The sequence below is a fragment of the Apus apus genome, chromosome 7 (assembly GCF_020740795.1).
Source record: "Apus apus isolate bApuApu2 chromosome 7, bApuApu2.pri.cur, whole genome shotgun sequence".
In the NCBI taxonomy this organism is placed as follows: Eukaryota; Metazoa; Chordata; class Aves; order Apodiformes; family Apodidae; genus Apus; species Apus apus.
The window spans coordinates 21,169,528-21,182,152 of NC_067288.1; the positions used below are offsets into that span (position 1 = coordinate 21,169,528).

General features: G+C 47.0%; 1 protein-coding gene across 7 annotated transcripts in view; it reads left to right on the top strand.

Moving 5' to 3' along the window:
• Window positions 1–236: 236 nt before the first annotated feature.
• Window positions 237–12,625, top strand: part of RNF220 (ring finger protein 220) — a 222,848-nt gene continuing 210,459 nt past the window's right edge. The window contains exons 1-2 of one of the 7 annotated variants that reach the window (XM_051624653.1): window positions 237–254; window positions 6,726–7,466. In XM_051624653.1, the coding sequence (XP_051480613.1) occupies window positions 6,842–7,466 (625 nt within the window). In that variant the 5' untranslated portion in view covers window positions 237–254; window positions 6,726–6,841. Of the gene's footprint in view, window positions 255–949; window positions 1,308–6,725; window positions 7,467–12,625 lie in introns of those variants that run through there. The other 6 variants (XM_051624652.1, XM_051624657.1, XM_051624655.1 and 3 more) reach the window with 6 other exon arrangements.

Below are 12,625 nucleotides of genomic sequence, written 5' to 3' on the forward strand. Positions count from 1 at the left end.
CAGCCTGGCTCCGAGTGTGTGTGTGTGCGTGTGTGTGTGCATGTGTGTGTGCAGGCAGGAGTCCCTGGGAGAGTGGAGGCTCATTCACTGATGAGAGCCGGCACTGAGAGGCAGCACTGCTCCTTCCCTCGCACCCCCGGCGCCTCCCGCTCTGCTACATGCGAGCCGCGGGCGCGCAGCGGGGCCAGCACGCCCGGGACTCCCCCGCTCCCCGCACGCCGCCAGCTCCGCGCAGCCCCCGCCGGCACCGCACCGTGAGTACCGGCCACCGGGGCCACCCGGCCACACGCAAACTTTGCAGGGCAAGTTTATCTTCCCCCCACCTTCCCATCCCCTTCTCCACCTCCACTCCAACCCCCCGCGCCCTTTCCCCCCTTCTCCCTCTCCAGCTCCGGGGAAGCCGGGGGCTCGGCGGCGGCGGGGAGCCGCGCCGGCCGCGGGAAGGGCCGGGTGGGTGGGGATCGGCATGGTAATGCCGAGGGGAAAGGCAGATAAAACGCCCCCCCCCGCACCCTCGGCGAGCCCCGAGCTGCCCGGATCCTCCCCCCGCGCTGGCTTTCCGGGGAGGGGGGGACCGGTAGCCACCCTGGGATCAGGTGCCGGGCACCGCAGCGGCGGGAGAAAGCGGGAGAGACCTGGCCGGACCCGGAGCCCGGCACAGAGCACCCGCTCCCAAGTAGACATTATTTTTTTTAACTCTATTTTCACATTCCCCCCCCTAATTTTTAAGGTGGGGCAGCCCGAGGAGTTCTCTCCTCGCTTCCCTCCGCTGAGCCCAGGACCTCGCTCTCTCCGCGGTCGCTCTGGGCAGCGAGAACTTCATTTCCCAGCGGCTGCAAAACAAAAAACTTTTTTCAAAGGAAATAAGCAGATCCACGCACCCAGACACGCTGGGTATGCCTTTTTTTTTTTTTTTTTTTTTTTTTTTTCCTTCCCTTTTTCCCCCCTTCTTCTTAATACACAAGCTGAGGCTTTTATCTTGCAATAAAAGTATCTGCAAAAAAAACCCGGCAGGATTTCTGTGTGCTCAAGAAACACTGAACAGCCAGTAATTTTATTTACTCCGAAGCTTTCATTTTTGCAGTCGTGCAGTCCCCATGTGAACTTTAGTTTTAAGCCGTAACAAAAATGCGCGATCCCCGCTCGAAGACCGAACTAGTATTAATGATTTTTTTAAAAAAAACGCACGTTGTTTAGAAGACACTTAGCTTAATTTTGGACCAGGCTGAAGTTTGTCCAACATCCTCGCCCCTCTTCGGGTCCTTCATCCTTAAAAGATTGCCGCCCTTGCCCCTGACTGCTCTCAGGTAGGAACCAAACGCTTGGATCTCACATGCGGTGTTGTTCTGGTTTTATTATTGCAGATAAAACAAAGGTAGAGAGGCCGTTTAAATTGTCACCGTTATTCAACGAATGAGCTAAAATTACTCCACATGTGAATTGCGTAGCTTGGAAAGCCAGAAGAGGTGAAAGGAATTATCCCCGTTTTCGCTTTAGGTCCTTTACAAAACTTTCTGGATCATCCAGCAAAGCAATCGGGAAATCGCAGGATTTTCTTTCTTTTAACCAACAACCCCAGCTCTAGTCCAGGGAAGTCTGTAAATAGGTTGGAAGCATGGAAAATAATTCTTCACCTTCAGATCTAAATGCATAAAAACCATCTGGTTGACCACAATGAAATCATTAGGAACTGTCTACTTAAAGAGTTGTATTGAATGCTTATCCTTCCACACAGGAAATGTGTATGGTAAGTGATTGTTGCAATAAATCCAAACAACTCTGGTCATCGTGGCGTTTGATGATCTTTGTGACTTGGGGTTTAAGGAGGAGGAATAAGTGAGGGGGGGAAGCCGCTCTTAACGGGTTGCGGGGACCGGGCTGGCGGAGCCCCCTCTCGCTGCCCTTCCCTGGAGAGAATAATCCCCGGGAAGGCAGAAGAGGAGCAGAGCCGGCTGCGCCCCGGTCGCCGCTTCCCGGTGGGGCCGGGCGGGACCGCGGGGTCGTGCCGAGCCGTACCGGGCCGAGCCGTGCCCGCAGCCCCGGCCCCGCCAAACACCTGTTTAATTCGCCGGCGGGGACAGCGGAGCGGCGGGGCTTGGCGGCGTCGGTAGGCTCCATCCCGGGGCTCGCCCCCTTCTCATTATTTTATTTTATTTGGCTTTATTTAACACCACCGCCTCGGGCGGGAGAGAAAAGTCGGGAGCGGGAGGTTCACTTCCCGTGCCGCGGCGGCCGCTGCCGGAGGGGCCGGTGCCCGGTGCCCGGCGCTCGGGGCGCGCAGCCTCCCGCGCTGCCCGGCGGAGCGGGGCTTCCCCGCGGGCCCCGCCGCCCGCGGTTTTCGCTCGGATTTCGCCAAGTTGCGAGCAGGGCCGGGGGACACGGGCCAGGGCAAAGTAGCCAGCAAAGCCCTCGGTACGTTTTGGGTTTTTTGGGCTTTTTTTTCTTTTCTTTCCCCCCCCCCCCCCTCTGGTTTTAAATCTTGCCAAGCCCCTTGCGCTCCCTCCCGCCAGCAGCGCGCGCCGCGGGGAGCTCCTCTCCGCCCGGGGGCTTTTCCTTTCCCTCCCCCACCCCATCTCTTTTTCTTTAAAAAAACAAAACAAAACACAACAAAAAAAAATACTTTTTGAGGGGGAGGAAGAAGTTTACAGCAAAACAAAAGCGGGCGCACAGTGCGGGGCGAGGGGGCAGAGGCCGGGGCTGCCCTGCCCGGGGGAGCCGCCCGAGGCCGGGGCTGGGACCGGGGCTGGGACCGGGGCTGGGACCGGGGCTGGCTGCTCCGGTCGACCCCGCCGCCTCCTCCTTCGCTCTCCTTTTAAATTATTTTTTTTTCTTTTTTCCATTTATTTATTTTTTTTTTTTAACCGGTTTTCACAGCAGCTGCCGGAGTGTGCGGCTGCAGTTGGCACATTTCACGGGTTGGGAAAAAAAAAATAATAAAAATTAACTGTTTTTCCTTTGTATCTTAATCCAGTGATGAGAGCTCTCCTTTGTTGGCTTTCGAGCTTGCATTTGTTTTATTTATTATAAGGAAATCCAGTTTGGTTCAAATATATAATCCATTTGAGCACTTAAATCCCCAAACAGCTGGCATTATTTTGTTTTATAATCTTTGGCTTTTCTGCACAGAGCATATTTCTAAATTCCTACTTGACATTTATGGGGAAAAAACTTTTTAATGTAAATGGATATTGTGATTTTTTTTTTTTCCTGGGTCTTTCTTAATTTACACGCATCATCAATTTTCCTGAGTTTCCTATTGTTTTAATTTTTTTTTCCCCATAGCTTGTTAATTAATTTTTTTTTTTTTTCCCCAGAAAACTTAGTTTCTGGAGGGAGAAAAATGTTAATTTGCCCCATTATTTTTATCTTTGACATTTGGAAATGGTTGAGAGACCACAAATATGCAACCTGTTGTAGAAACGAGAGTGGTGCATTTTATTTATTTTAATCGATAGCAGAGAGGTGATTTAGTAATAGCAACTTTGAGCAACATTTTAGTGGAAGATTTGCAGATCTGGTGGCTGCATATGAGGTGTGCATGTGCTTGCATATGTGTGTGTTTCTTTGCAGGCTGATTAGCAAGTGGGTTTTGTGCTTCTAACCAGTGGTCATTGCAGTTTTCTCCACTTGCTGGGTGTTTGTGATGCCTGCTAAATCCAGCTCTGTCATGGCTTCTCTTACTTTGGTCAGACTTTCCTCTTAACTAATTCAGCACAGTGCTACAACCTTCCCAGGCAGAGGAACCAAAACGAGCCAGAGATAACTGATTACAACTTGTTCCTTGGTGAGAGATATTTTTTTTTTAATGGTTCAGAGCTAAAGGCTGTTGATTCAATTTGTCTTGGTTGAGGCATGTGTAGCCTTGTTCTTAGTAACATACACAATTACACAGGTAATTTGTGTACACCTGAAACAGGGTAGCTCTAAAACCCAATAACTGTGCCTATAGATAGCCATGAAAAAAAAAAATAAAAAAATTAGACTTTGTTTTCAGTCTATTTATCTAACCTTCATACTTGGGAGACAGTTTATGTAGCTTCATAGATTGATCTCCACCCCCCCTCCCTCTACTCCTTGTTTAGTTAATTCAACAAAGACTTTTTGCAATCTGTTTGGAGTTTGTCTGATGCCGTGGAAAAGTAGCTGCTGATTTATTTGGTTGCTTTTCGATTTCTGTCCCTAGCCCGTCTTTTCTCCTCCTTTCAGCGGGGATGTCAGCTGTTATTACTTCCTATTGATCCCTTTGCAAAGTGAGAAGTGAACTAAAATTAATGTCAATTCCACTGCTCGGATCAATAGCTGGAGTTATTTTAATCTGGATTTGCGCGAGGTGCTAAATTAAAAAAAATCAGCATAGAGGCAGAAAAGTAGCAGTTCCTCAGTCTGCCCGTGCCCACTGCCTTCCCGGCACCCAAATGTTCCCTCCAGCTGATTACCCTGCAATCCATATTTTTTTAATTAAGAAGGTCTGTTCGTTTTCTTATTTTTGGGTTCTGTATTTAAACCTATGACATTTTGACATTGGGAGTGTATTAACGATAGATTTTCATAATGACTGGTCTGCCGCAGTCTAATCTGCCCGTGTTGCTGGGGGTGGGGAGGTCCTGGGCAAGGAGGCAGCAGGAGAGAACGAAAAAGGAAGTGGGAGCTGAAGAAAAAAAAAATTATATTTGGCTGGCTGAGATATTGTAATGTGTTGATTTATTCCCAGTGTAATGAAGTTTGCAAACGAATAAACGGCCATAGTGATTCACAGTATCTTACAGGAGTGTCAAGTGTTGCGGACAATTACTAATTTATGAAATACATTTAACGTAATGGGGTGATGGCACAAGTAAAAATAGAAAAGGAGGCAGAGGTGGATGCTTTCTTTTCCTCCTGGAAATCCATGTTTTCCTGTGATTGCTCAGTTTCACTTCCATGTTAATGGTTGTTTATTTCTGAGAAGGGAGGCTCATTTGCATGCATCTCTTTAGATGTATGTATATATGTTTACATGGTTGCATAAACCCCCAGCAACTCCAAATTTATCAGTGGCTGCAGTTTCCTGACCTCCAGTTTTTGATCAGCCTCGCATGAAGCAGTGAAGCCAGTGTACCCAGGACTGCAGCTCTGACCAGGATGCCCTTGGCATCCCTCACTCTCCCTCTCCCCCTCACTCTCCTTGGTGAGAACTCGACAGGAAAGTTATTTGAAATTTGGAAGAGAGCAAATCCGTTAATGCGAGATACATAATCTGGTAATTTAGCAATGATGTCTGTGAGGATGGGTGCCAAATGAGGAAGCAGAGAGATGATGTCCACTCATCTTCACAATTAATAACAGTCAGTGGAGCGGCTGGGTACAGGATGGGAGAGAGGAAATGTTATCCCTGAACTGAATTAAAGCCACAGACTGGATTTCATACACTTTGTTAACCTAGGCTCCCTCATTCATGGAGTACAAAAGGCACTCCATTAGGGAGACACTCTTTCACTAAGTTTTATTTGAGATGTTTGACCCTCTGGATTTAAGAGGCACAATTTGTAACAGCTTTTTATTATTATATGATTTTTCTGGCCCTTTGAGCTCCAGCGGCTAGTATATTGTTTCAAAGTTATAGTCCTTGTATTTTAAGCTGGGCTGTGGGGCCTGAATGGCAGGCGGCGGAAGCTTAAAAGAAAAGACACGAGATTGATTGGGGGAGAAAATAACAACACAAAAAGCCAGAGAGAACTGAGGGAGACACAGAAAGGAGCATTTTCCCTTCTCTCTCCCTGGGAGGGGGCTGTGGCTGGTTGGGTGGCTGCGGCCAACCTGGGAGGCTCAGCAAGATGCGAGGCAGAAATTTTGTTAACATTTTCCTCTAAATGTTAATGGCACATCCAGGGCAGTTTACAAATCTACTTAAGAGTCAGTGCATTAGGAACTAAAATTACTGAGCCATTCTCTCCTATCCCCAACCCGAAAGGCAGACGCTTGCAGAGATCAGATGGCAGAAGCACCCATTACGATTTTAAATATTGTCAGAGACGCCAGGCGTTTTGCTGGGGAAGTGTCATCTCCTTCGGCTAACAGGGACCGTGTGTGCAAGCATGGGTATTTGTGTATCACACACATGCACCCATACACAGTCACATTCCTACATTCTAACAGTGTGTGTATGTATGTATGTATATATATTTATATACATTCAGGTATTACCTACCCATATGTACTGGGAGAGTGAAAGAAAATACATGTCTGTTATATATGTCCTCAGCATCGTGTACAGCATAACCATGTATGCTGGCTTATTTGGGTAACTATGTAGAACCACATGTTTATGTTGGTTCCACACACACACCCATCCAAGCAAATAGTGGTGTGTGTATGTGTGGGCTTTCTTAAGTTTACTGCAATTATCTGTACATGCCTCTTTTGCCAGATAAAATTGCAATTATAATTTGGACTTACTATCTTAATTTTAGACCGAACCTTGTCTATTAGTGGGTTATTAAATCAGCAAGCACGTTATTATGTTTGGTTTGCCTTTCATTCTTCTGCACTGGATGAGACCCTTTAACCTGGAGGGCCAGAGCTGATTCCACTAGTGTGTGAAGTTGTCTATTGATTTTCTTGAATGAGAACAGTGGCGCGTCTCTGGCCGGTGGGTTGTAACATGTGGCCACCCTGCTGCTGGAGCATCCCAGGGAGACAAGTGCAGAAACCTAACCACTTGTCTTTTCTTTTCTGTTTCCTTGCAGTCCTTGGAGGGTGATGATGCTCCAGTAATTTTCCTCGCTCCGTTCCCAGGCATCGCTTTGCTTTCCTTCCAGGGAAGATCGTTCCGCTTGTGATCCTGCTGAGGAAAGAGACTCCGATGGACTTACACCGGGCAGCGTTCAAGATGGAGAACTCACCCTACCTCCCCAACCCACTGGCCTCCCCAGCACTGATGGTTCTTGCCTCCACCGCTGAAGCCAGTCGTGATGCTTCCATTCCCTGCCAGCAGCCGAGGCCTTTTGGGGTCCCCGTGTCAGCAGATAAGGACGTGCATATTCCCTTTACCAACGGCTCATATACTTTTGCCTCCATGTATCACCGGCAAGGCGGGGTGCCGGGAGCATTTGCAAACCGTGACTTTCCTCCATCCTTGCTTCACCTCCACCCCCAGTTTGCACCCCCCAACCTGGACTGCACCCCAATCAGTATGTTGAACCACAGCGGCGTTGGGGCTTTCCGCCCCTTTGCATCTACTGAAGACCGGGAGAGCTACCAGTCGGCCTTTACGCCGGCCAAGCGCCTGAAAAACTGCCATGACACTGACTCACCCCATCTGCGCTTCTCAGACGCTGATGGGAAGGAGTACGACTTTGGCACGCAGCTCCCCTCCAGCTCCCCCGGCTCCCTCAAAGTCGATGATACAGGGAAGAAGATCTTTGCAGTTTCTGGCCTCATTTCTGACCGGGAGACCTCATCCAGTCCTGAAGACCGAAGTGACAGATGTAAGTACCTCCATTGACTTGTTGGTTCTTCTTTAGCTGCGCCTCATTGCAGGACAATCACCTGTTGAGTGTCTCAGTGTTGTGGTTCTTGCTGAAGGTAGAGGAAAACCAGCCTTTCCTGCCTGTCAAGCACAACCATGTAGCACTGCCTTGTCTCTTCTAAATGGACATTGACAGATTTTAAGGTGAGGTGCTCTTGAAGGAATCTTGTCTTCCAGCACACAGCTGGAGAGACAATGTTGACCATGCAGAAAGCCATCTCTGCCCCAGGACAAGGTTATAGATGCTGGTACATATATGTGTGTAAATGGGGATGCAGCTGGAGTGTGTAGCCATAAACTTTCCCACAGCTTGCAGCAAACACGTACCCCCTGCTTCTTCAGGTATTTCTTTCTAACCTTTTCTTCATGCACACCACTCTTAGAGTAAATGCATCACCTTCAGGATTCATGCCTCAGGTTAGGGCAAAAGTGCCTTTTCCTCTGGTTAACTTAACAATATTTCTGGCCACTGAACTCCCTCTTTGAGACATAAAACTGAATCTATTCTCACAGTTCAATAAGCTTTTGCACCATGTGCTTTCTCTGGGTGTTTTCACTTTGGTGCCTGTTGAAAGATTCCGTAAGTAGGTGGCTGGACTAAAGGAATTCAGTCCATGTGCTCGTAACTGTAACTCCCTGCTGCCCATCACCTTGTCCCTTGTGATGTTGCCCACACAGAGCTGTCCTCTGGGAAGGGCAGACTTCCGGCTCCGCAGAGCTGGGAGGTGACCCATGGTGGGGAGGGTTTCTGGGGGTGGCAGAGTGGGGTACCCTGAAGCAGAGTGCTAATTTAGGATTAGAGTTTTCCTGTAAACCCAGATGTGTAGACCAAGGAGCCAGTGGTTTGCCTTTCACATGCACTCCTTTGTTCTGTTGAATTTTCTTCCTAGGAAACAATTTTTATTATTGTTGTTGTTACTATTATTACTATATTTCTTTTCAACAAAAATCTGCTGCACCACTCTGTCCTCTCCCTTTCAGACGTGATATTTCTTCTCCCCTTTATGATGCCGAGGAGAGTAATAGAGACATTGTGGCTCTCTCTCCCCTGTCGGCGCTGCTTCCTCAGGCTGTCTCCTTGAATTAGGCACTGTGCTAACTTACCGGCGCTAAAAGGCATCTGCCTAAACTCAGCGTACCTTTTCAATAAAAGTCATCATAAAATCAACCTGCCTTGTAAATCCATCACTCTTTGGTTTTGAAATATGCTGCAAGTGTGTCTTTTATGTCGGCATTTGCAAGGGTAGGAGGATTCCCACTGAAGGCAGGAGCTGTGTATTCCTCATGCTAGGAATGTGATCTCTTGTCTGTCTCCCCCCTCTCCTTCTGATTCACCCCCGACCATGCTACTTTTTGTGCCGTGAGCTCCTTTCATTGTTCGGCATCTCCTCTCCCTTCTTTGGGGTCCTTAGGGGAAGTGGCTGTAGGTGGGAATACGGATGTGTATGTAAGTCAGTAATACAATTATCCTGGACGGAGGCAGGTGAGATGGTTTAGAGACATCTTTGTTGATGCTCTTTCCCTTATCAATATAACCTGGCCATGGAAATGAAGCTTGCTGGAAAGAATTCTCTGGGAGATAGAGACAGAGGAGCGGATCCACTAGCTAAATGAATGTAGAGCGCATCAGCTGCTACAGACCTTGCTAGCAAAATCCTGTCAGATACCCCATTTAAAGAAGTAAATCTGTTAAATGAATTAGACCACATGGAGCACAGCTGCGGACAAACGGACACATCCACCTCCACCACCTTGCCTTGTCTTTGCCAACTGTGTGTGCCCAACATGGGTCCTCCCCTTCTGGGGAGCGGACGGGGCTTTGCACAGGCACATGGGAGGGACAGGCATATGGAGACACTTGGCTCCCCCCACTGCTGGCCCTGTGGCAGGGGACTTGCTGGCGAAAGGAAGCCAAATAAAAACTTTGCTGGCAGCTTTGAGAACTTGGGCAGAAGTGGAAGCTGTTTTGTTTTGTTGTTTCTCTTACTCATATTGCTGAAAGACGCTTGGCTGCGTGGCAGAGCTGAGCAGATGCAGCACCCCTGGTATTTCATCAACATTAAAATTCTTCCGTAACTACCAGGACAGCGTACACTAAATATGTCTGTTGGCTCTGCATCATATTCCCATCACATATAGATACTGCACCATGGAAACTTCGCTCCATTAACACAGCAAATTTATTTGGTGTGTGCACACACACGTATGGGTGTGTTTGCTGGAGGCTGAGAGACTGAGCAGCAGGGCTTTTTAGAGGATCCTAATGATCTTTGGTGTTGACCATGAGAAAAGAAAAACTTCCACAGTGAGGAATTCAAGAGATCACAGTTTACAGATGTAATTTGGATCCTGTTTTGCACAGATATTTGCATACATTTTTTTGTTAGTTTCTATATAAATGCACACTTTGGGGTGGGGGTGCTGTCTCTTATTATTGACCTCTGAGTAGCTTTGTGGATTCCTTGTGTAACTGTCACATGTAACCCTTTATAAGAACTGCCTCCCTGTCTTCCTGATGGAGAATCTGTTGCAGGTAGGTGGCTGTAGCTCCTAGGCAAAAATACAATACGACTGTTCTACAACAGGAAGCAAAAATGGTAACATTTTCTTAGATCAGCAACGCTTTTACATGTCTAATGGGTGCTTTTCAGATTTGCACATCTCAATCCTTTAGTTGTATTTTTCAGATTTCTGAAAGGGTTTGTGTTACATGGAAGGTGAATGAGTGTGTTTGCACAGGAGATTCTTCTATATTGCTGCACAAGAACCTTTTCCAAAGAGCTCATTAAATGTTTGCTTAACTCCATAGTTTAAATGCTGATTTTCTAAGAAACTGGCTTGCCTTTAAAAAAAAAAAAAGAAAGAAAAAAAAAAAAAAAAAAACATAAATAATTTGTTGTTTTAATTTTCCTGAAAAATAGTTTTACGGTTGAGATACTTCGCAGCAAAATGAGAATCCAAAGTCAGGTGTTTTCATCTCAAGGAGTGTTTGGAAGTTGCTCTATTTAGTCCTCTGGGTCACGGGAGCAAAGTCTCAGCCTGTTTCCATCACTGGAAGGAATTCTCAGGATTCAGTAAAATTATTTGGGATATGTGGTAGTCTAATCCAGATTAGCACCTGGCCCCATAAAATACATATACGTGCAGTAGAGATTGCTCATCCTTTGAGTGAACCTTTCCTTACTTTTAAAGCAGCTTGCCAGTGGTACCCACACCTGTACATCCTGGGAAGGGAGAAGGGAGAGAATCTGGGTGGGATTATTCTCCTTGTTACTCAGCAAATTGGACTGAGACGTCTGTGTTTGGGCAAGTTGTGTCTTGCTCTACAATGCAGGTACTCAGGAGATCTGGAGCGATGGAGCATACAGGGAGCACACTCCAGGGAGAAGCAGACGTACCATGTACTGGATGGTCCTGTTCCCTTAAGTGGCTACTGAGAAAAACAATGCCATTTTTTCAGAGTTTGGGGTCTTCTTTTAAACCATGTGTTGAAGACACTGAAAGACATATTTTATGGATTTCCTTTAATAAACATACAATAGTTGAGATTCCTAGAAGGAATGGAAATGAATGGCATGTTCCGTTCTGCAAAAGAGATCTGTAGCCCTGTTTTAAAATGAAGAAAGGAAAAAAAAAAAAAAAAGAAAAAAAATGATCCCTGGTTTTATTCTTTGCTTGTAAAAATCTGTCCCAATGGCCTTCTGTACCCAGTAACCACAGTATTTCTTTTCCATAAAGTGACAGACAGAGGTCCATGCTGAAGCCAGGCCTCTTGTCAAAGGGCCGGGCCTGCACCCCAGCCTCCCTGGGACCACAGAAAATGGTTTCCCATTGGTTTCTGCTGCTTGGTCTTCATTGTGTGTTGTCTGTGATTTTGTGTGGAGAATAGCCTGGCATCTGAAGGTGACCCTTGACATCCTAGCCACTGGTTCAGTTTCCATTCTCTGGTCAGAGCCTGGCTCTCCCAGTCTCAGTTTCCCTGGTACTGGTGGTGGCTCTCACCCAGCTCCTGCTGTGCACTAGGGGTGACCAAGGGAGTTGGTGAGCAGGCTGGGATCCTCTGTAGTATCTGTAGTACTACCTAAAAAAGTTGTACCAGATTATCCTTGAGGTCCCTTCTAACGGGGCATTCTATGATTCTGTCTCATCCCTTGGGACTGGTGGGAAAAGTAGGGTAGCTCAGTTAACATTTTGATTGATATTTTTCATAATCATGTTTAACCTTGGTTATTTGGACACAACCACTTTGTCCTCCAAGTAGTTCTCCCCTGCAGATTTTGCACTAAGTTACTGAGTTTTTTCTTCCTCTTTAGGGTTTTAAAGAACATCTCTAGCTTGGAGTTAGTTTTTCTTTTGACACAACTGGCTTGTTATTGACCAAATGCAAATTACACTTCAGGTGATGAACATCAGGGCTATGATGGCCACAGCTTGAATTCCTGAATAACGTAGTGCTTGGAAATCAGACCACCTGGCCACACATGGCTGTGTTGGGCTTTGTTTACAGGCTGGGACCTGTAAAGATCTGTGTGTGTGTTTATACTTGGGGGAAGAAGGGTTTTTTTCCTTATATTTTGTGACAGAACAGTGAGTTGGAAGGGGAATCCACGTGAGCACACATGCACACATCCATTGCTCACACTCATGATCCTTCCTGCTGGGATACACCTCTTCTGAGGCTGGTAAAATTTGGGGTCTAACATGAAGTGACGCTTTGTTGCTAATAACAATCAGCTGTGACCAGTGGAAATTGCAAGCTTAACATTGCTTATGAAATAATGAAATAAATCAAGTGGAATGTTTGCTTTCCGTCGTGCAGTGCCCGGTGTGATGGAGGAGGAGGGAAGGAGCAGCAGTAGATTTTCTGAAGGGGTGGATAGGCAATGGGCAGTGGCAGAGGTGACAGCCGTGGATCCATCCCTGTCTCACTGCCGAGAAGCAAGGTGCTCTGCGTGGAAGCAGGTCTTGGAGCATGAAGCCATAGCCTCCTTTTTCTGCTTTTCTGGCAACAACCTTCCCACTCCCTCTGCAAACTGTTGCTGAGACTCCTTTCTGTGCTGTTCAGCTTAATTGTCTTGTCGGGATAAAGAAATATTTGAACAGTTAAAAGTGGGGAAG